This window comes from Chinchilla lanigera, unplaced genomic scaffold (assembly GCF_000276665.1).
Source record: "Chinchilla lanigera isolate Chin_1 unplaced genomic scaffold, ChiLan1.0 scaffold00020, whole genome shotgun sequence".
Taxonomy (NCBI): Eukaryota; Metazoa; Chordata; class Mammalia; order Rodentia; family Chinchillidae; genus Chinchilla; species Chinchilla lanigera.
In genome coordinates this window covers 28,077,500-28,098,376 of record NW_004955421.1, presented here as the reverse complement: position 1 = coordinate 28,098,376, position 20,877 = coordinate 28,077,500, and the positions used below count along the sequence as shown (strand labels likewise).

Below are 20,877 nucleotides of genomic sequence, written 5' to 3'. Positions count from 1 at the left end.
TGCCGCCTGCGCCCCGCGGGGTCGGAGTCCGCGCCGCGGCACTGCGGGCGCGCCGCGCTCACGTTTCCGCCGGGAGATTTAAACGGGGTTTTCCGTCCCCGCTCGCGTCTTCAGTCAGCTTCCGGCGGGCCGCAAAACGGAAGACGGGCCGGCTCGCGGGGCGCTCCCCGGCACCCCCAGACGGGAAGAGCGGGAAGCGGGAAGCGGGCCGCCTGCTCGCCCCGGCGTGAGGCTGAGGCCGGCGGAGGGAGCCCAAGCCCAGGCCCCCGGCCTCCTGCGCCGCGGGCGCCTTTCGGATGTACAGCGGGGGGCGCGGCGGGGCGCGGCTCCACACCCCTGCGAACCCCGGCGCGGGCGGGCGACCGCGCTGCTCCGCAGACGCCGGGCGGGCGGAGATCCAGCAGGCCGGGCTCGGGCGTAGGCTCCGGGCTTGTCGCCCCTCCTTCCCTCGGCGCAGGTCCGGAGCCCCCCTCCTCGTGAGCGCCGCAGGGGCGTGCTCGGGGTCGCACCCTGCCCTCGCCTCTGCGCCCTCTGCGAGTGACCTTGCCCCGCCCTTGAGCCGCGGCGGGCGCGGCAGGTTGAGGAGCTGTGGGTGCCGCCCCGCCCGCCGCGGGCGCCTACGTGATGCCTGGCCAGTCGCCGCCCTACGCGCTCCGTTCCGACACCCGTGGCACCGGCGCGCGCCGCGGCGGGCGGGGACCCGAGCCTCAGGTGCGCGGGCGTGGGGGCCGGCGCTGCAGCGGGAGTGAGGGTCCGCGGTGAGACCCTCCTCCTCGTCCTATTAAAAGAAGCGATCGCAGCCGATCGCCGCCAGCACCCCGTAGGCCCGCCTTCCTCCCTGCGGAAGGGATGGCTGTAGCGTTAGCATCTTAGTAAAGTGATCCTCAGTACAAACATTCCGCGTGAAGGGCAGGCTTCTCAGAGAATGAAAATGCACAGGCTGGATCATTAAAAATAGGAGCGTAATGGGAGATGGCATCCAACATCTGGAGCGCCCTAAACAAGAGCCCGAGCATGTGCTGGTATGGGGTCACCTGGGCTTTGGACACCCCCTCCCGCCCCGCGGCTTCACGTGCCAGGCCAGGGGCCTCGTGCTGGTCATGGCAGAAAGCACGTTGAATCTTACCCTGCACTGCCAGCGAAGGAGCAGCCCAGGAAGAGGAACGGGGCCCCTGCCCCTCCTCCACCCCAGGGCTGTGAGGTCAAGGTTATTTTAGAATGAAGATGCTGTACCTCGGGGAAAAAATTACGGATCATTCTTTCGAAATCCCTACCCAAATGTTTGCCAAAATACTTGGTAGTTTGTGGGCAAAAACGTGGCTAGGTCTATCTAACATTTGTGAGAAGTTGATTAAAAGGCCACACCTCTTCTCTTCAGTGCAAAAGAGCACCCTGGAAACCAGAACTACATGCGAACGTTGCTGGTCAGTGCAGTGTCTGGTAACGGGGGACTGCTGCTCTTCGTTTAACGGGGCGTCAAATGTGACCTCATGCTTTGATGTCACGTGTGGGCTGCCCTGAGGAGACCAACCCCGGCCACGTGTCAGGGCATCTTCCCTAAAGACCTGTGACTCGGTCTTCCTCAAACTCCTGTAAACAGGGATGTCTTGTTGCTGTTTTGTCTTTCTGAAAAAGTCATTACGAGATATGCTCCGTGCACCCGGACTTAGCAGTAACAGATTTCCACGCCCTCAGATTAGGTTATTCCTTGAAGTAGTGTCTTTTGTACCAGTCTTTCACTATTCTATGTTGACTCTATCAGTAATTGGTTTTCCCTGAGACAGAAGAACTCTGCTCATAGCTGGGGACCAAAGAGAAAACATTAGAGTCTCAATTTTAGGAATTTTCTACTCAGGTGTGAAATTATAGTAAAATTCCATACTGAGATGACTATAGCTACTGTTTATTCTGAACTTTTTATATATTAGGAGCTTTACCATTCTTACACGCAGGCCTAATTAACATGCCTGCAAGATAGATAGTTCTTCATTTTGGAGATAAGGAGAAAAACTCAGGAAGAGATAAGCAGCTTAGGCAAAGCCACGAAGCTCCTCCCGGGTTGTGGTAGGATTTAAACCACACTGTATGAGAACTTCCTCTCCACATAGTGTGTTCTTAAGAGGCCTCTCTCGAAGAGGCCGTGCAGTCTGACCAGTGCTCAAAGTGAGAACACAGTTGCTCCGAATTATACAGAGGATCTTCTGGCAGTTTCGTTAGTGGAACAGTAAGTGCCTTTCAGAAATAATGGTAAGCAAGGTGGCTAAAGCCATGGGATGTCACAGCTGATACTCAAACAGTGGAGTCCTCTTTTTGACCAGTGGAATTTATATTACATAATTATAAAGTGAAACCAAAAATCCCTCGTCTGTTTTCCTGATTGCTTCAGGCCCCACATTAAGGAAGAATATTCTAAGGCCAGTTTTTTTATTTTCATCGTTGGATCTTTACAGAATATCTCTAAAGAATTAGACTGATTTCTCTTTAACCTAAAATAAGTTCCACATTGCTGAACAGACAGGCTCACTGTGACTGAGTGCCCGCCCTCAAACAGTATTGTGTCACGCACCGAGGGTGATTCACGGTCTCAGACACAGGCTGCGGCTTTGGCAGGGCCTGGTCCCTGTGGAGCTGGGAGTGCTCAGCAGTCAAAGTGCGTCTTTTTTGTCTATGACAAAGTGAACGTTAATACAGTGCTTGCAGAAAATCCATATAAGATTGAGTATGTAGAAGTCTTTCCAATCACGTGAGACTTGCTAGCATTTAGTGACTGCATGTTGTAAAGTTCTCCTAGGTGCTGCTAACTTATCCCCATTTTACTTAGGAGCAAAGAAAGCCTGAGGTGAACCAGCTTCCCTGCATTGACAGAGCTAAGTGTTAGGGACACGCCACTTGACTGCAGGAGCTATGTGGCAGGCTGAGTATAAGGACTGCTTAGAAATCACAGTGTGTGTTTAAATGTTAAGATTTACGGTAAAAGACACATTGCCATTAATCCTTCTCAAAATGCTTCCCCTTGCTACACTCGCTCATCCTGTCGTTCTTGCCACTTTCTGAAGCAGCTCTGTAAGTTCTCTTGCCTGAGAGCCTTTACTAGGTACGATCAAAAATACAGAATGCCCCTGCTGAGTGTCATGCAGTGGAAAGGCAGGCTTGTAAAAGCATGACAGTGTGTCCCCGTCCAACTCACTCACCCGCTCTGACACAGCGAGCCTTCTGGCTCTTCCCCAGTCAGTTGTCATTAAGGAAAACGCTTTGAATGAGTTCAGGACCTCAGAACTACTTCAAGAAGTAGCAAGAACAATGGGATAATGTTAAAGCCAGGGGAAGTATTTTGAAAGGACTGAATGGCAATGTGTCTTTTACCATAAGAGCTTTTAGAGTTTAAACATTCACCCTATTTTCCAGTCACACCTCATACATACAAGTCTGTTCACCGATATACTTCCAGCGTCCAGCACGTCCAGGGCAGGTGGCAGACACTGCAGGGTTTGTGGGCTGTCCCTCGCTTGAAGTCACCACTGAAGAAGTGACAGGTCACTGGGAGCCCTGTCTGTCTTGCTTTTTCATGAAGGCATTTAGGTGAACTAACTCTTACTGATCGCTAGTACTCTCACCCTCGGAAGAGTATGTGTGATCTCCTAAAGCTCTGAGTTTAAAACTACTCAGCAGTGTGAGGAGCTGGTAGACTTGCTGCAGGCACTGAGCTGGCCCTTCCACTTCTCACATACAATCTGCCGTCTGTATTCTAGAGACTCAACAGACCTCAGACTGAAAATGTTTTAAATGGCATATTGCACTACATGTATATGGGCTTTTTTTCCTTGGTCATTATTTCCTAAACAAGACAGTATCACAGCCTTAGCATTTACATTATGTTAGGTATTTTAGGTAATCTAAAGATTTATTTTCACATATATGGGAGGATGTGTGTAGGTTATATAAAAATCATATATATGGTCATTTTAGAAGGAACTTGACTATCCAAGAATTTTGATACCTGAAAGTGATCCTAGACCCACTCTCCTGAGGATACCAAGGGACAACCGTATAGCATTCACTGAAGATCTGTATTACTAGGAGTTCTACTTGAAGCTGAGGGTGGTGGTGTAGGACTGTAATCCTAGCACTTCGGGAAGTTGAATCAGGAAGATTCAAATTAAAGTCCCACCTGGCCAACTTAGCAGGCCCCTGTCTCAAAATAAAAAAGATTGGGGATACATCTCAGTGCAAATGAAGGCCTTGGCTTAAATTTCCAGTATTGCAAATACAAAACAAACAACAGAAAGAGTTCTGCTTGGGCCTTCTATGCCCAGAGCTGTGCTTGCCTAAGAGCCAGGTAAAATGCAGAGGGAAGTGAGGGTAGTGGGTCTGCACCTCCCACCTCTCTCGGGGCTCCCACTGTGCTGAAACTGCAGACCTGTCCTTTAATGGGATGTTTGGAGCTTAAAATGTAATTAATTTAGAAAAAGAAATGATTGGTTCTAAGAAGCAGTATATGAGAATTTTAGCATTGTCCTGTCATAGAGTGGGAGGTTAGCTGTAAGTGCATCATTTTCTTTGAATATAAATATATTTTTGTGTGGCGTATTCAGATGACCCTTGAGGGCTAGACATTTGATGATCTCTCCAAATAAAAGCGTGTTTTCCGTGTGGGCACAGAAAACTGAAAGCTTGTGACTGAGAACGCAAACCTTTTATCAAGGGGAGTGGAAGCTATTTAGATAAGCTCTATCAACCTGGAAGCCGTCAGAAGCCACTGAAGTTAGAAATAGGAAGATAGGGTAGCAGCATGTTCAGGGCACAAGTATCAGGATACAAAACTGTACATCTACTACTCCCGTGCTGTTAAAAATGTATATGGGGATAAATAACAGATGGCTCGGTTAAGGAAATAGATGAGTCACTTTTTGAGTTACTTTTTTCAGGGAGCTTTGTCTTGAGCTGTATTTTTATTTCTTACAAAGTATGTCCACCTCTATTCTGTGCATCTTCACCACCTTGCACTTCTCTTGGAATTGCAGTAATTGTGCTTGTCTGGATAGAAGGAAGCAGGGAAACCTGGCAGATGAGGGTGCTGAGACTCCAGAGGCTCATCTGGAAGTCCTGGTTTTGGGGTCTGGCGCCCACTAGGGCGGCAGGGTCTCATTGGTTTGTTTTGTTTTTGTGTTTCTCATATTCATCCTTTTCTCTCTCTCTCTGTCTCTCTCTCTGTCTCTCTCTCTCCCTCTCCCTCTCCCTCTCCCTCTCCCTCTTCCTCTGTAGTTCTCGCTCTCTAGTGAAGCTCCTGGAGTTACTCAATCTGTCTTCCCCAGCCCTTACATCAGTGAAAGTCGTGGGCAAAAATGGGACGCATCAAAGAGGCAAGACTGCTGTAGGCCCCTGCAGGAACCTAGGGTCCGTTAGCGCCTTCTCCATCCTTAAGGTGCTCGCAGCCACCTGAGGAACCCTATGCAAAGCAGATGCTGAGTGTGTGGGTCCAGGTGAGGCCTAAGAGGAGGCCCTCTGAGTGTGGGCTGTGACCGCACGGAGCCAGGGTCTGTGTGTATGCACAGGCAGGCCCCTCTGAGGTTTCCCCAAAGCCATCCCCACAGTTCCACGTGATTGTCTCCTGACTGACCAGCATTTGGCGTGAGACGACTCATTAACATAGGAACCCTTATCTAAAAGTGTGTGTGTAAGTGACTGAGCAGAAGTCCTCTGATTGAAAACAGTTGGAAGAGTGATAGACAGTAAGCACGGTCGGTCCTGCTCACGTTTGCAGCTCAGGTTCTGTTTCTGTTCTAGTTATCCGTTGTAAGCATGTGCTGTGTGTCGGGACACTTCAGGCAGAACCACGGGGTCCCCTTCTCTCTGTCATGGTCACAGTGGGGGCAGATGGGTTGAGTCTCTGTGGCTGCTGAGAGCTGAGAAGGAAACTCGACCTAGGAAAGCTGCTGTTTCACAGAGCAGCCCGGGGAAGCCTAACCGTGAGTGAGGAGCGGGCCGGAAGCAGCTGGGAAGAGCAGGGAGCGGAAGCCCCGAGGGGATGGGCGGCCGTGGCCTGGGGCAAGGTCCTGGCCAGGGGAGGACTTTGGATTTACCTTCCGTGAGCTGGGAAGTCACATGGAGGTGACTGGCTGCCTGCGATAAAAGTAGCTTTGTGGAAGGGAAAGGAGGGAAGAGAGAGTGTGAGTTTAGGGGCTCATACACGGAGGCCAAAAGGATGGTGCAGGGCCGTGTGGCAGGATGCCGGTGTGCCCACAGGCCTGCCCTGTCGGGGGGACAAAGGCGCCTAAGAGTGCCAAGGAATGGGATTGATAGGAGCTCATCTACAGTGGCAGGAAGAAAGGCAGGGTGTGTGAGCGGTAGATATGCATAGATGGGGGAAGGATATTCTTCACAACAGTGTTCATGATGGCAAAAGAAGGGGGGCCAGCAAGAAACTATCCATGGGGTGTCATCCCGCCAGCTCCTGGAGTGCAAATTCATCAGCATCGAATGTGGGGCTTTGTGTTGAGTGGCGGCAAAATGTGTGTAATACGTCACGTGTCCAGTAGAAATAAGACCTGCTGGTAGCTTGTATTTTACGCATAATTTTAAGCAACTTAGTGGCTGTGTTAGTGTAAGTAGAAGAAGTGTGCGAGACAACTTTAAGCGTGTACTTTAGTCATCACTGGACAACATAATCAGTTACCGCAATGATAAGATTTCTTGAATGCTTTTTCCTCCCACACCCAGTCTTTGAACTCCAGTGGGTGCTGACACCTGCAGCGCATCTCCATTTGGACAAGCACCATGGCCAGAGCCGCCCTGACGGACAGTGTGTCCGAGAGCCGGGGGTGGGGTGTTGCCACGTGTGTTCCAGAGATCCCTACACGAGTGCCCGTGTGGAAACGCAGAGTCGGGGGAGCACAGCTGACGGAGCTCACCCCCGCAGCAGACACCGGAACGCGGCCCGCTGGGCCTCGGGCCCTGTGCCGGCCTGGAATGCTGCTCTCCAGATGTCCCCGTGGCGGGAGGCCCTCACCAGCTCCAATTCTGTCCTCGGGCACTGCTTTCAGGAAGCTGCTCTGAGCTCCCGGTCGCTGTTGCAGCCCCTCCAGGACATGCCGTGCAGGCCCTTGGCTCCCCGACCCTGCCCTGCTGTTGCCCTTCTCCTCTCTGTGCCCTGTTACCAGGGCCTCCTGTGTGGTTTACATCATTGCCTGAGTGGCAAGAGCAGGATGGGCATGCTATAAACGTGATTTTTTTTGGACAAACCAGTAAAAGCAGCCAAGCTGATGTTAGCTTTCAGGCTTCAGTATTGAAATTCGTAAGTGATGATGGTCAGTTCTGTGAGATGTGCGGGGGGGGGGGGGGGGGAATGGCTCGCTGCTGTGAAGGGGGTAAATGAGATTATCCTTCAGGTAACAGAGATAAAAGGTTGAGCCCAGATATGTGGTCAGAGTCAACGTGTTCCTCAGTCCTTCACTGCATCTTTCACTGACGTGTACCCGTTGGCAGAGCACGGTGCTGTCTCTCGGGGCACGCACGGTGTGCAGTGATCAAACCAGGCTCAGAGGCCTTTCCCTCCTCACGCAGTGTCACTGCTAATTATTCACAGTGTAAACTGTGTCAGAACGGAATCTGGGAAGCGCTTGGAAACGAGGAAGGCCACCTCGGAGCAGCTGGGCAGTGAGGATTTACCTAGTCCCTTCTGGCCAGCCCCTGCTACGGTCACATGAACGCCCCTCCGGCCTTAAGGAAGAGGTTGTCCTGTCACTATCTTATTTGGACTGCATTTTGGGAAGAAGCTGCTTGAGAATGTAACTGTTTGAGAATTATAGCATCAAGAAAAAGATTCAATAATCTGTCCTATTTTACTTTGCGTGTTTCCACTTAACTGTTCCCTCAAAGGGCTTTTGTCTGAAAGTTTGTTTCTGGTTCCCTTAAGAGGATCATACCTTCCCTAAGGCTGGGGGATTAGACGCTGGCGAATTAGGAAGCGATTGCTAACCACATCCTGAGCGTCTTTCTTGTAGGACCGGTACATTTTCCCATGGAAATACTTAATGAAGGCTGTTTTGATTCTCAGGTCAGGCTCCTACAACCCAAAGCAAAACCAAACGGCTTACCCCCGGCACGGCCGAACTGTTGCTGAAACAGGAGCTTCCGTGTTGAGTGGAAAATCCTGAAACTGCCTTTTGTCCCACACGTCGGGGGCTGTGCCCTCGGGTAGCCCTGAGCAAAAGGATGTGGCCCATGGGGCTGTCAGGTCGGAACGCGAGGCCCTGCGTCTCCACTCTGCTTCCCGTCCTCAGCCGCTCCCTGCTCACCCTGTAGCGAAAGATGAAACATGGAGCTCATGTTCCTGGGGCTTCCACCCAGGGAGCCCAGCCTGAGGCAGCACTCTGCAATGCCTGCATCCCAGTTCCAAAGGGGGCCTAAAATCCAAGCGGGCAGGACCCTGCCCGTAAGCAGTTGACGATCTGGTCCTGCAGCCTTTCTTTTCCGGTAAAGTTCCCTCTGGTAATTCGAATATATAACCTCTTAAGGAGAGAAAGTTGCAGGTCTTTTCATCCAAGCAGTCTGGGAGACTGAGGCAGGAGGACAGCAAATTCAAGTCCATCCTGGGCATTTTAGCAATTTAGTGAGACCCTGTCTCATAATAAAAAAGTTTAAACAATTAGAAAAGAGCTCAGTCCAAAGGCTCTAGGATCGGTCCCCAGTACTGCAAATAATAATAATATTTAAATTGCACTCCACTGTCCATTAGTTTTGTTACCTTGGGCTGATCAGTTTATCCTCCCTGAGCCCCAGCTTTCGTATGCCTTCAGGGAGTCTCAGGCTCCTGGCGCTCCATTCCTGTGCTAGAAGTCAGGTACCAGCCTGCGTGGCACCAACCCGGATACCACAGGCTTAAGGGGAAAAAAAGACACTTGGTTTAACTGTCCTACCAACTTGCAAGTTTAAAAAAGCCCTTTAGGCTTAGAGCCGTGTCTTAGTCTAGCCAATTCCCAGGACAACTGGGGAGCTGTGGAAAAGTAAACCTCCGGCTCCACCCGAGAAGCCCTGGAGACCTGTCTAGCAGCCTGGGTTTGACCAGGTGCCCCGGGGACAACAGCAGGTTTAGGAGGCTAATCCAGCCCAGAGGCTGTGTGAGATTTTGGGGCTTCCAGGGACACAGCCTGCATTTGGGGACATAAGATCCCGCGCTGGCGTCTACGGGGGTCTGCTTCCATATTGCGTTCAGCTTCTAACAGTTTCATTCTTTCTGCCATTTCTCTCCCATGTACATTTGCTAAAATCCCCGGGGTTGTTCATTTGGCAGGAAAGGCCCTGTGGAAATGAAGTCTTCAGAGGAGAACGCAAAAGAGCAAATGGCATGCATTCTGCGGCTTTATGCCCTGGTTCCTGGTGCTGGAACATTGTAAGTGTCTGGCAGTCAATCCACACACTACTGCCTGTAGCGGAAAGTCCTAGGACGAGGGTGTGTCGGGAGGACTGGGAAGAACCGCCTTTATCCATGGAGTTAAGGTTAGAATCTGGGCACGCCTGACACTGATCCCAGTCCGGATTTTCCTCTCACAGGCTGGGGACCCAAGGGCAGGGGCAAGGCGTATCTGCTTTGAAGCAGAGCACCCATACTGATAGAGAGAACCTCAGTCAAGTGTGAAACGACACACAGGATAACAGGAAATGTGACTGAAAAATGCGTATATCAAGTAAAAAATGACTACATGTAGACACATTATACATTGCCTTTGGTCCCCCTCACCTGGTTTCAGATACTCTTACCTCGCCACCCTTGCCGCTTTCTGGAACAGTTCTGGAAATCCTTTCGTGAGTGTCTTGAGTTGTGCTGTCACGGCTGCCTGATGCGGACAGCACCTCATCTGTAGTTATTTTAAATAAAAGAATGTCCTTATCAGCCATTTGCAAGAACACAGGCTTTACTCGTCCTGGCCCACCTGTAGGTGGGTCAGGCCACGCCCTGGGGACTCCCCTCTCCGTTTGAGCCTCGGCATCTGCCCTCCTCTTGCTTCTCCTGGAGGCCCGTCCTCGTCCTCTAAGCTCCTGCCCCTCCCAGCCGACCCCCTGGCTTCCCCTCCATCCGACTCCCCTACTCCTCGCAGACAGAAGTGCCTTCCCCTTCGTGCTCACACCTGTGTATGTCACCGCACCTGGCCCATGTCTGGCGTAGGTCATGTTAGAGGGGAACAGTGAGCTTCGGGGAGGGGTGTGAGGAAAAGCTGTCCTCCTTACGAGTGGGAGCTGAGGGCATTAGTGCCCTGCTTGAGTGACAGGAGAACACCCCCACCCGCTCCCGTGCTGCTCAGCAGGAGAGCACACGGAGGGGACAGAACACTGAGGGCAGAACAATTGCACTGCATTTAAAAGAGGGACATTCCTGAGACATGGCTCCCAGTGAGTCAGTGAGGTCATTAAAATTTTTGATGTAATAGGTTTGAATATGAAGTAAAAACAGCACTAAACACGTGCATGTGCACTATGTATATGCACACTATGTACGTGCACTAGTACGTAGACCTTGGAAGTACGTTAACATGTACTTGTTTCCGACATATACGTGCCTGGGTTTCTTCAGCAAACAGACGTCGTTCGTTAGCGTGGCCTTTCAGACGCAGGGAAGGTAGGGCTACTTTTACCATCTTCAGAGCCAGCTCACCGTACAAGCTGTCTTCTTGTCAGTCGTAACACGCTCGGAGAGCTGCTGATTTGTACACTTACCACAGCCTCACACTACCTCACATTCTGCAAAGCGTCCCGTTCTGGAATCTCTTTCCAAAATGAAATACGTGGCGATTTGGAACAGTTGGGCGTCTGGGGGCAGTTTGACTAAAGCGCAGCTCTTCTCCGCTCTGACGGCGTCTTTCAGGAAAGGTCCTCGTTCCTTCCCGCTTCGGTCCCCGCGGGCCGAGGCGAGGGTACAGGACGGTGCAGGTTCCGTGCCCAGGGTGCTGCCAAGGGAGTTTTCAGCTTCCGAAAGTGGAAAGCAGCGCGGATCTACCGGACTGACATGATAATAACTGCATAGAGACGCTCTAAATTTCTTCTAAGCGTGAGATTTCTCCTTGATTTACCTTGGTTATGTGTGGTTATTTACAGCAGGCAGGTATAGTTCATCTTCTAATAAAATTGTGTGATTTGTCTTGTGTCTAAATCCGTCACCTAAAAAAATTGTCAACCCTGATAGCTAGTGATGAAATCACCCAGTTTGACCTCAGATCACACACTAGTTGCCCTTTGGGGCCTTCGTTTCCTTGGAGTTGAGTCGCGGTAAGTACCTGCGCTCTGCCGTGTGGGGTTGGGTGGAGCTGCCTAGAAGTTTCTGCCAAGAGGAGGCGGGGGTGTCGCGAGCTGAAGGTGCTCCGCGCTCCTCTAGTGTCCGTCCCCATCCACGGGTGAGCGCTGCCGTGCGAGGGGCCCTGTTTCACCTGCCGTTTCTCCTAACCCTTACGCTGCTTAGGGTACTCGCTGCTCGTACTGGGAACAAGCGCAGGAGAAGCTGTGGCGCTGCTGGGTCTCCATTAATTAATGGCAGAATCAGAGGTAGCCCCAGGCTCGTCAGTAACAGTTGTTCCTGTTCCCTTCACAGGTATGAATGCTGCTGTCCGTGCTGTGGTGCGCATGGGAATATACACGGGGGCCAAAGTGTACTTTATCTATGAGGTCAGTGTTCGCTCCCCAAGTTGTTCACTGTGTTTTGCACCCAGAAGTCCGTGCCTCCCGTGTGCTCGGTGCCCTGCAGTTTCTGTCCCTCTTCTGCCTGCCTCCCAGCGGAGACAAGAGGGAATACAAAAGCCTTTGGCCGTCAGCTTTCCCACCTTGGTTTGTAGGACCGCGGGGCTCAGCTAGGGTCCTTCGCTGCCGCTCACCTTCCTGCAGAAGGAGCGGGACCTCGCCAGTGTGGGTGGTTTGAGTAAGCGCTGAGACAAATGAGGACGGACAGCCGCCGTGAGCTGGTCATTAGTGTGAAACCCAGGCCCCGGCCTCAAGCTTCAGCTTCGGAATGAAGAGTCATCACACAGCAGGGACGGCTAAGGTCTTCTGCCTCTGGGGTCCTAGCAACTTAGGAATAAGTACTACTGGGAGAAAAGGCACCGAGCTAGTCTGAAGCACATTTCAAGAACGGTTAAGGAAAGCTTTCTGTTTAAGTTGCTGAATTCTTTGAAGGTCACCATTAGCATTTTAGTCTGATTCCTCCAAGTATTATCTCTGTAAAAGACGGAAGGAAGTGTGCGCATTATGAGAATTAGAGCATTTTTGCATACTGGGTTTTTTGCCTCCCACTAAGTTATGACTTGTATTTGCTGCATAGATCCCAGCTAGTGCTGGACATGCCTGCACGGTGTCCCGTCAAGCCGCAGTGTCTTCGTTGACACCGTTCATTGATTCCACAGTTCTTCTATCATCCGACCATTCAGGTTACTCTTCATGTTTCCACTTTCTTAGCACTGCAAGATCTGTTTTAATAATTTAATGCTGTTCGGTATTTTTATCACTTACTTTCACGCCCAGATGTAGAGTTGCCTAGTTTAAAGGACTTAGTGAATGCGATTTCTGGAACTTCTTCCGGTCCTCCTCCCTGCCAAGCTGTGCGCGGAAGTGGTGACCCTGGACTCCTAGGAGCCCAGTGTGTGCGCGGCTGCACGCCGCTGCCTCCTGAGAGCTGCCTGGATCCCGGCTGTTCACGGAGTCCCTTGCGCCTTTTGTGGAGCAGCTGTCCGTGTTCTTTGCTTATTTGTCTGCGTTACCGTTTATCATGTTCTGGAAAGAGGCTTTCTCCTATGTTTCACTTTGCTTTTTATACACAGTGGTTATGTGTTTCTGTTTACATTTACCTGATCTGGGTCATTTTTAAATGATGAATCTGACCCTCGCATTTCCAGGCTATTGTTCTGTCATTTTCTGTTTGGATGGTTTTAAGGTCAAATTGCCCTTGTAAATTTCCATTCCTGGGCTCCGGCCCCGATGGCTGCCACCCCTTGCTCATCCATGTGGAATGAGCACATTAGCCCTGGTGCCACACACGCACACCACCGCCTCCTCCCCCAGACCGTGGGGTCTGCCCGCAGAGAGCCAAGTTCTCCCCGGGCCCGTGTGCTGCCGTGTGCTCCTGCCGCAAAGCACGCTCACGCACACTGGGTGGCTTCCTCTCCTCTCCCCTCCTCATACTCTCTCTTTCACTGTCTCTGTCTTGCTGTTTCTTGCTGTTTCTCTCGGTCTCTCTCGCTCTGCCTCTCTGCCTCTGTCAGAGGGGAGGGTCTGTATTCTGGCTGAGATCTTGAGAGGAAACTGCATTCTGTTGTGAGAACAATTCCTTTCTCACAAGAGAATGTGGTTTTCACTCCGGAGGCTGAGGCAGGAGGATTGCTGCAGTTTGAGGCCAACCTAGTCTTCAAAGTGAGCTCAAGGCCGGCCTGAACTGCATAGCGAGACCCTGTCTCAAAAAAAAAAAAACCAGACAGTGTGGTTTTTAAAAGTTCTTTGGGCCAGGCATTGTGCCACTCCCAACAATGTAATCCCAACACTTTGGGAGGCTGAAGCAGGAGGATCACAAGTTCAAGCCCAGTCTGGGCAATTTAGTGACTTAATAAGATCCTGTCTCAAAATTTAAAAAATAAATAATTTTTTTTTAAATAAAAGGAGCTGTGAGTACAGCTCAGTGAGAAGGCCCTGGGTTTAAGCCCCATTACAAAAAAAAAAAAAAGCCGTTTGGGGGGATCACGACAGCCTCAGATGTGGTTTTTCTGTTAAAATTAGCAACATGTTTTCAAGTTGACTGAAGACTTAAAGTTTCCAGTGTGCGTCCCCAGGAAGCCTTGTGCTTTCACGGCCGACACAGTTCCTGTTGTCTCCGCTCATGCCTCCGTTGGGCACCAAGCCCTCAGGTAGCAACTGACAGCCTTCGTGGCAGCTGTGGGGTGCAGGAGGGCAGGAAGGAAGTGCTTTCTGTTGTTGCGTAGTTAAAGAAACTGACTCGTGGTAGACAGTTCACTTTCTCCACCTCCCTACACGTTATTTCAGGGCCAGGAAGAAGACGGCCTTGTGAACGCTAGCCCCGTGCAGAGGGAGTGACTCACCCCAGAGAACATGTGCCAGTATTTGGAGACGTGTTTTGATTATCTCATTGTCAGGGGCAGGGGAACTGCTGCATGCAGTGTGTATGGCCAGCATGCTGTCCAGCGCCTGAAAATGGACAGGAAAGCCCCTCCGCAGAGAACCTGCCAGCCACAAGTGCCAGGAGGGCGAGAGGCCCTGCACTAAACCAAGAGCCAGCTCCATATTTGGTTTGGAAGTGCGTAGGGGAGGAGGTGAGGCTGCTGGGCATTCGAGGGCTTAATCTTAATACAGTAAGGAGGCAGCTTCACTCTCTTAGACCTAAGGGTTTCGTTTTTGTGCATCTCTGTCTTTTATTGGTTACTCTGTCCTGTAGATGTCTGTATTCCAGTGACGTTTAGATGTCTTTAGACCTGTGTCTACTAGACATGGCACATTTCAAAATTAAGGAATTGATGCGGAACACACCTCACAGGCCTACGCCCCAGGACAGTTGGACATTCTTTTGAGTTAAACCATATTTGTTTTCTGCATCACTGTATTCGTCAAGGTTCTCCAGAAAGACAGAACTAAAAGAACATATGTAATTACAAGAGAGGGTTATTAGATTGACTCACTCAGTCAGAGACGGAAAAGCCCCACAGTGGCCAGCTGCAGGCTAGAGAGCCAGGGAAACCGTTAGCTCTTCAGGGCAAGAAGTTAGAAGCCTCAAAAGGAGAGGGCGGGCACCAGCGGTGCAGCCCCTCCCGAGCAAAAGGCCCTGGGGAGCGAGTGGCGCAGGTCTGTGCTCCAGGCTAAGAACCTGGAGTCTGGTGTGCGTGAAAGGCCGCAGCAGACGCCCACCACGGAGAGAGTGTGAGCTCCCCCCGTCTGCTTCCTGTTCCGTCTGGCCCCCAGCCTTTTGGGTGGTGCCACCCACATTCAGGGCAGGTTCTCCCCGCCCCTTTGCTGACCCACACGCTGCCGTGTGCTGTCCTGGTGCGTTAGCCACGCCTCGGTCCAGTCTGGGTGATACCAGAATTCACCACCACGGCTACGGGTGGCACACAGAGCGGTCTGGGTTCTGAAATTCTGTCTTACTGGAAGGCCTTGCCAACGTCATGAAATCAACTCCTTTGAACTGGAATCATCTGTAGGCATGGTAGGAAGCTTCTCATGGTATTCCTCCTCAGTCCCAAGAAAGAGAGAAACTCTACAGAAATTGTCCTGTTGTTTATGTCCCTCCAGTGTGGCGCGCTGGAATAAAAACACTTCTGTCAGGCTAGTGGGACTTCCTACAAGTAGTAGGTTCTGTGCTTGCTAGCAGTAAGTTACTTGAGTTGAATCACTTGGGGTTATCATCTCTCCACTGGAGATATAAAAACCCTGTCTGTAACCTGGAAAAAGATTCTGACTCCCTAAAGCTACAAGTTTCTCCGGAACTTGGCAACAAAGCTTTGACTGACTTGGAGGAAGGCTACAGGTAGTCCCTGCTCACCCTGTGTGATGCGATGTTCATTCCTTGCTCTACAGAAACCCGTTTGCGCTGACGGGTTTTGCACAGTGCGCCCCCTGATGGCCGCAGTTGCAGATGCAGTCGTGCAGCGCCATGTAAAATGCAGAGCCTTGTGAATGTGGCCTGAGGGACGCGCAGCGTTGGGTGAGGGTCGCAGGCCTGCGGTAAGCAGCCAGTCACTGGGTGGCTGAGTGGAGCCCTCAGTCCTGTGTCTCCGTCTGTCCAGTGATGGCAGAATGCACATGGAGACCTATGGCGCTGACCCCGAAGAACCGTTTGACAGTTTCCTGCTGGACAGGATGTGCATGCCTTGGACCCCACTGGTTTGTGAGCAGACACAGAATTGGCAGCCACAACTAATTTATTCCCCGCAGACCTTCTGGGAGCTGTGGCTGTCAGCTGTCTCCTCCGTGTGCTCTCCAGGTGGACTTCTCTCTCTTTTTTTTTTTCCTGGTACCGGGAATCGAACTCACGACCTTGTGCTTGCCAGGCAGGCGCTGTGCCACTGAGCTAAATCCCCAGACCCCTGCTTTCTTTTTTTGGTACGGGGGATTAAACCAGGGCCTTCACACGGGACTACATATCTTCAGCCCTTTTGTTACTTTCTACTTTTGAGACAGGGTCACTAAGTAACTAGGCTACACTCTAACTTGCGATCCTCCTGCCTCAGCCTCCCAGAGTGCTGGGATTACAGGCGTGCGCCATCACACCTGGCTGGAACCTAACTCTGGCACCGTGGCGTTTTGAACTGGGTAACTCATTGGTGAGTCAGGGGCCCCCTGTGCACTGCAGGAGCTTGAGCAGCTGTTCAGTCCCCCCCTCCCCCAAGGCTTGACCGTCAGCTATATTCCCAGACTTTGGCAGGGGTCCCCTTGGAGGGCAAAACCACCTCATTTGGGATCACTATTCTTGACCCGTTTGGGCTGAACTCTAGAAGATGCTGGGCTGTGCTGTTTTCCAGCATCAGTGAGCAGCTTGTCCAGCGTGCCTTTCCGTTCACAGTCCCGCTTCTCAGCTGACCTGGAGCTTTCCAGGTTCCCAGAAGACCGAAAGAGTTAGTTGGGTTAGTGATCGTTACTTTAAAAATAAAGGATGTTTTTCTCTAGTACAAAGTTCCGGAAAGTGTATCAACCTGAAAGGGCAGTGTTCCTGCTGAAACTCCGGCACCTGAATAGCTTGAGCTGTTCCCTCCGTCCAGCTGCTGCTTGCAGCCCTGTAAATCTGGGGCAAGCCTACGTGAGGTGCGTGTGGAGTCCGTGGCTCCATTCTCGGGAGAGACAGGAAGAGCTGGCAGACTGACCCTTCTTTTGTACCTAGGGAGCCAGATGCAGATTTTTCCTCTCCTCTTAAGCGAGGGATTTCTTTCAAAAACCTACAAAAAGCTTTAGCTCCTTGGAGATGGTAATGGCAAGAACAACAGGCGCTTTGTCGCTGAGGCTGCGTGCGGGGCAGACTGCCCTGATTTTGGGTGGATCGAACCCAGGACAGAGTCATTAAGTTAACCTGGCTCTGCCGTTGTGGCTGCAGAAACAGTGTCGCGTTGTGTTTAGTTTACAGGTTTTTAAAGAGTCAGTCTTACAGAAGCCCTTCAAGCACGGTTAACTTAAAAGTCTTTCACCTTAAAAAGAAAAAGGCTGAAGCAGTTCAGCGCTGCCTGTGGACAGTCATTTGCAAACACCATCACAGTTCAGCTCTCATCATGTACACCCTGGAAGGGGCTAGGGGTAACTGATTATTTAGCAGCAAATCTCCTTGCTGTTAGGAAGTTCTAAATACGTCATGTGCAGTGCGACTTTGCGGTAGGAGAACAAGGCTGTTCAGGCGACGTCAGCTGTCGGCCCTGTGCCGTGTCGGTACCGCATCACCCTCCCTGCAGCTCAGGCCAGGTCGCCTCTGTCCTTGCAGCGCCCCGTCGGCAGCTTTCCGTGCGACCCAGGCTTCCCCCGGGCTGGCCTTCTGCGCTGAGCTTGACTGAGTTACCAACATGTAATCTTAGCTTCTCTGCGTTGGGGCCCTGAGCATTAGGACTCGACTTAATACACCAATAAAAAAGCTTTAATTTGTTCATTTGTCATTTCCTGCCTTCTCGATAGATAGAAGCACTCCCTTCCAAGGCTCCAGAAGGAGCGTTACTTTTCTTCTTGGACAGGATTCACCCCTACTTCCAGTGTTTAGAAGTGAAAAGTACAATGCTTTATGACAAAAAGGTCACAAAAGCCCCTCCCACCCGCCCCTTTTGACTCAGAACGGCTGGCGCTCTGCGCTGGCCTGAGCTCCTTGCAGCCAACTTGCAGCTGGAGGAGAGGCCCCGGGTGACTTCTGTAGGAATGCCGTCGCCTGGACGATGGCCGTGCCCTCAGAACGCGTGCACCGTGAAGCTTGGTGGAGCTGCTTGACGGCAGATCACACACGGGTGCGCGCCTCCCTCCCGAGGACGCGTCCACGCTCCACCCAGCCCCGGCCCTGGCCTCCCGCTCTCACAGCTTCGCAGAGTCCAAGAGAGCTGTCTGCATCTCCTCCAGGAACATGGCTCAAGTTTTCCACACAACAGTTTCTGCATTTAAACTTCCTTCAAGTCAAAACTACTCAATTTGCCTGAAAATACCAGTGATGTTTGGGTGTAGGGTTGGATACTCTAGCTGTTTCCTGTGTAGTGTTTGCCACCAGTCTAGCCAGATCTGGCCTTTGCACTAACACGCGTGTCACAGGAGCTGTGTGGGTTATGTTACTTCAATCGGCTCACAGAAGGCCAGCTCAGACGACCTTGGTCTCCCCCTCCTGCCTTCCTTTTCGCTGGAACACCGGCCAGTGCGAGCTTTGGGAAGTAACACATGACGGGAATGAGCGTTCTCTTTTATTGAAGGCTTGCTCTGTGCCAGGTCTTACGCTGAAATTCACGGTGATGTCCGACATCATTCCCACAGCCGTCCGTGACTTCAGACGATCTCCATTCTGACCAGCATGTTCAGACTGCAAAAGAGCGCGGCCCCTGCCCCGTGCTTTTGCCACTTCGGTGCCAGCGCAGACACATCCCCGCTGAGGGCGCTCCTCTGAGTGTCGGGCGGGGCGTCTCCGCCGGTGCGGAGTGAGTGACCTTCCCTTTTCCTCCGGCGTCTGTTGACTTCACAGCTTGTCTGCAGTGGTGTGTTGTTGGCGTTGGCGTAAAGAAGTCTGTAATGCTGGAGAGCTACGTGAATCATATTAGTGCAGCACTCGTCTTCCAAAGCAGGAAGTGCAGTCCTATACAGTGAGCTGTCTTGTTCCAACCCAGCTCCGAGCTGGCCCAGTCTTACCAAGGACAAGTCCTCAGGCTTCTCTCTCAGTAGAAATTTTCCGTAAGTGAGTAAGTCAGTGAGCACGTTTTTATGGAGTGACCGGTAAGTTCTGTGGGTGAGAGCATTGCTTTAGGGCCCTGGCGGGGCGGAGGGGGGCTGCCTGTGGGGGAGGGACTCAGGTTCTGCATGTGAATTAACTGTGGGCAAAATAAAGACACCATCCTGGAGACTGAAAACCAGCGACAGAAGACTCCACTGCCTCCTTTTCTTCAACACTGAGCTTTGCACATGGTGTTCACCAAAGACTGGACAGCCGTTCAGAGGCTCTCAAGTTCTGGAAGTGAAGTGCTCTCGTTTATTAAGGAATAAGTCAGGGAAACCCTGTTCCTATAGGAAACAACAGCAAAGCCCACAGACACAGCTCCGAGTGCAGTAATTACATCTATTGGAAGATAGCAGTAACATATCTAGAAAACACTTAAGTGTGTGACCTTCAGTAACTTGTTCTCTGCTGGCTGGAATGTTTGCCATGCATGCACTTGTTCACTGAAGAATTCAGGAAATTGGACTGGAAAAAGCACCATCTGGTTGAGAAGACACACAGATCCGTGCAGCAAGATTTCTAAAAGAAAAACCTGCTTTGCCATACCAGAAGACTGTAATTTCCTTTTTGGTCTTTAATTTTAAAAAATATATAGGAGGTCTCTCAGATGAGAAATCGGGTGGTCTAGCTCTTACTATGTTTATGGCAGATTGAAGGAATACTTAAAAATACCGGCCGAAAGTACTCCTGTGTATACCCTGTCTCTTCAGTAATCAATTAGGCAGCTATTAATGCTTATTCTGGCATTACTCAAAAGGATTTCAAACCAGAAGTGCCAGTGACTTCGAGTCTATAGCGTGTACTTAGAGCTGAGCAAATGACAGTGTGAAAAATTCTGCGAGATGATGAATTTGATACAACCAGTCAGGGGTCTTTTAGGTTCATTTTATGAGTCAGGGTCAATAAGACTTACTGTGTGATTGAAACAATGAAAGACTGTAAAGGTCTTATGGTTTATTTTTCTTGTGTGACTCATAAAACTGGTTTTGAAGCACATTGCAAATGGAAATTTTAGACAGTGTGCTGACTATTAAAATAGTAGTACCTTTCCTTCTGTTTCAGTAGCAAAAACTCATCTGAACCTATGCATTATAATATATTTAGGTTAAGTTAATCTTACTAATCTGGTACTGTCTTACTAGGAAAAGGCAGCATGGAAGTGTAGCTGGTGGTGCCTTTTTAAATGTTACATGGATAATGACTCTGCGAATTAAAGAATGAGTCATTTCCTAGCAACTTACCACATGTGTGCAGTGAAGGGCGAGCTCTGAATGCAGTGCTAATGAAGTCATCTTTTAACTGCTGCTTTATGTATCTATACCATTCAAATGATCAAGTTGTTTTTGGAAAGCATTTTACTTACCCAAATACGTGTTCCGGTTTGTAGGCAGTTTTCTGTGTTGCTGCTCTAGAAGCAAAGGGATTTGTAAGAAGAAAGGAGAGAGAAGGTTTCGTTAAGTCGGTGTTTACATTATGAGAATAAAGGGAAAGGAGAGCTCCGTTCCGCGTAGGCTCGTTGTGATGGCTGGCTGGGCTGTTCCCGCGAGAGCGAGCACCCAGGAGTAGAACAGCGCCAAGTCCAGGCCTACAGTACAGCAATCTGCAGATGCTTTTGCAACGTGGGCTCACCCTCTGGGCCTCTTTTTTTTCTCTCTGTACTGGGCACTGCACAGGACCATGCTTCCCTGGGCTACATCTCCAGCCCTTCTTACTTTTTTATTTTGAGACAGCTTAGCAACTTGCTAAGTTGCCCAGGCTGGCCTCAGTCTTGGGGTCCTCCTGCCACAGCTTCTGAAACAGCTTCTGCATAATTACAGGCATGAGCTGTCATGCTCACTTCCCCGGCCTCTTTGTTTACCCAACAACTGAGGGCACAGAAATCACTGCAGTAGTTCTTCATGTGGAAATTTGGAGGTCTTCGTCTTTTGTTTTCTCAAAGCCCTGTGCTTACCACGACTCTG

At 50.8% G+C, this 20,877-nt stretch overlaps 1 protein-coding gene across 6 annotated transcripts in view; it reads left to right on the top strand.

Moving 5' to 3' along the window:
* The first annotated feature begins 18 nt into the window (after positions 1-18).
* The window catches only part of Pfkp (phosphofructokinase, platelet), a 55,386-nt gene continuing 34,527 nt past the window's right edge, over positions 19-20,877 (top strand). For 4 of the 6 annotated variants that reach the window (XM_013513658.1, XM_013513657.1, XM_005383908.2 and 1 more), the window contains exons 1-2: positions 9,346-9,388; positions 11,579-11,652. In XM_013513658.1, coding sequence (XP_013369112.1) covers positions 9,361-9,388; positions 11,579-11,652 — 102 coding nt within the window. In that variant the 5' untranslated portion in view covers positions 9,346-9,360. The other 2 variants (XM_013513655.1, XM_013513656.1) reach the window with 2 other exon arrangements.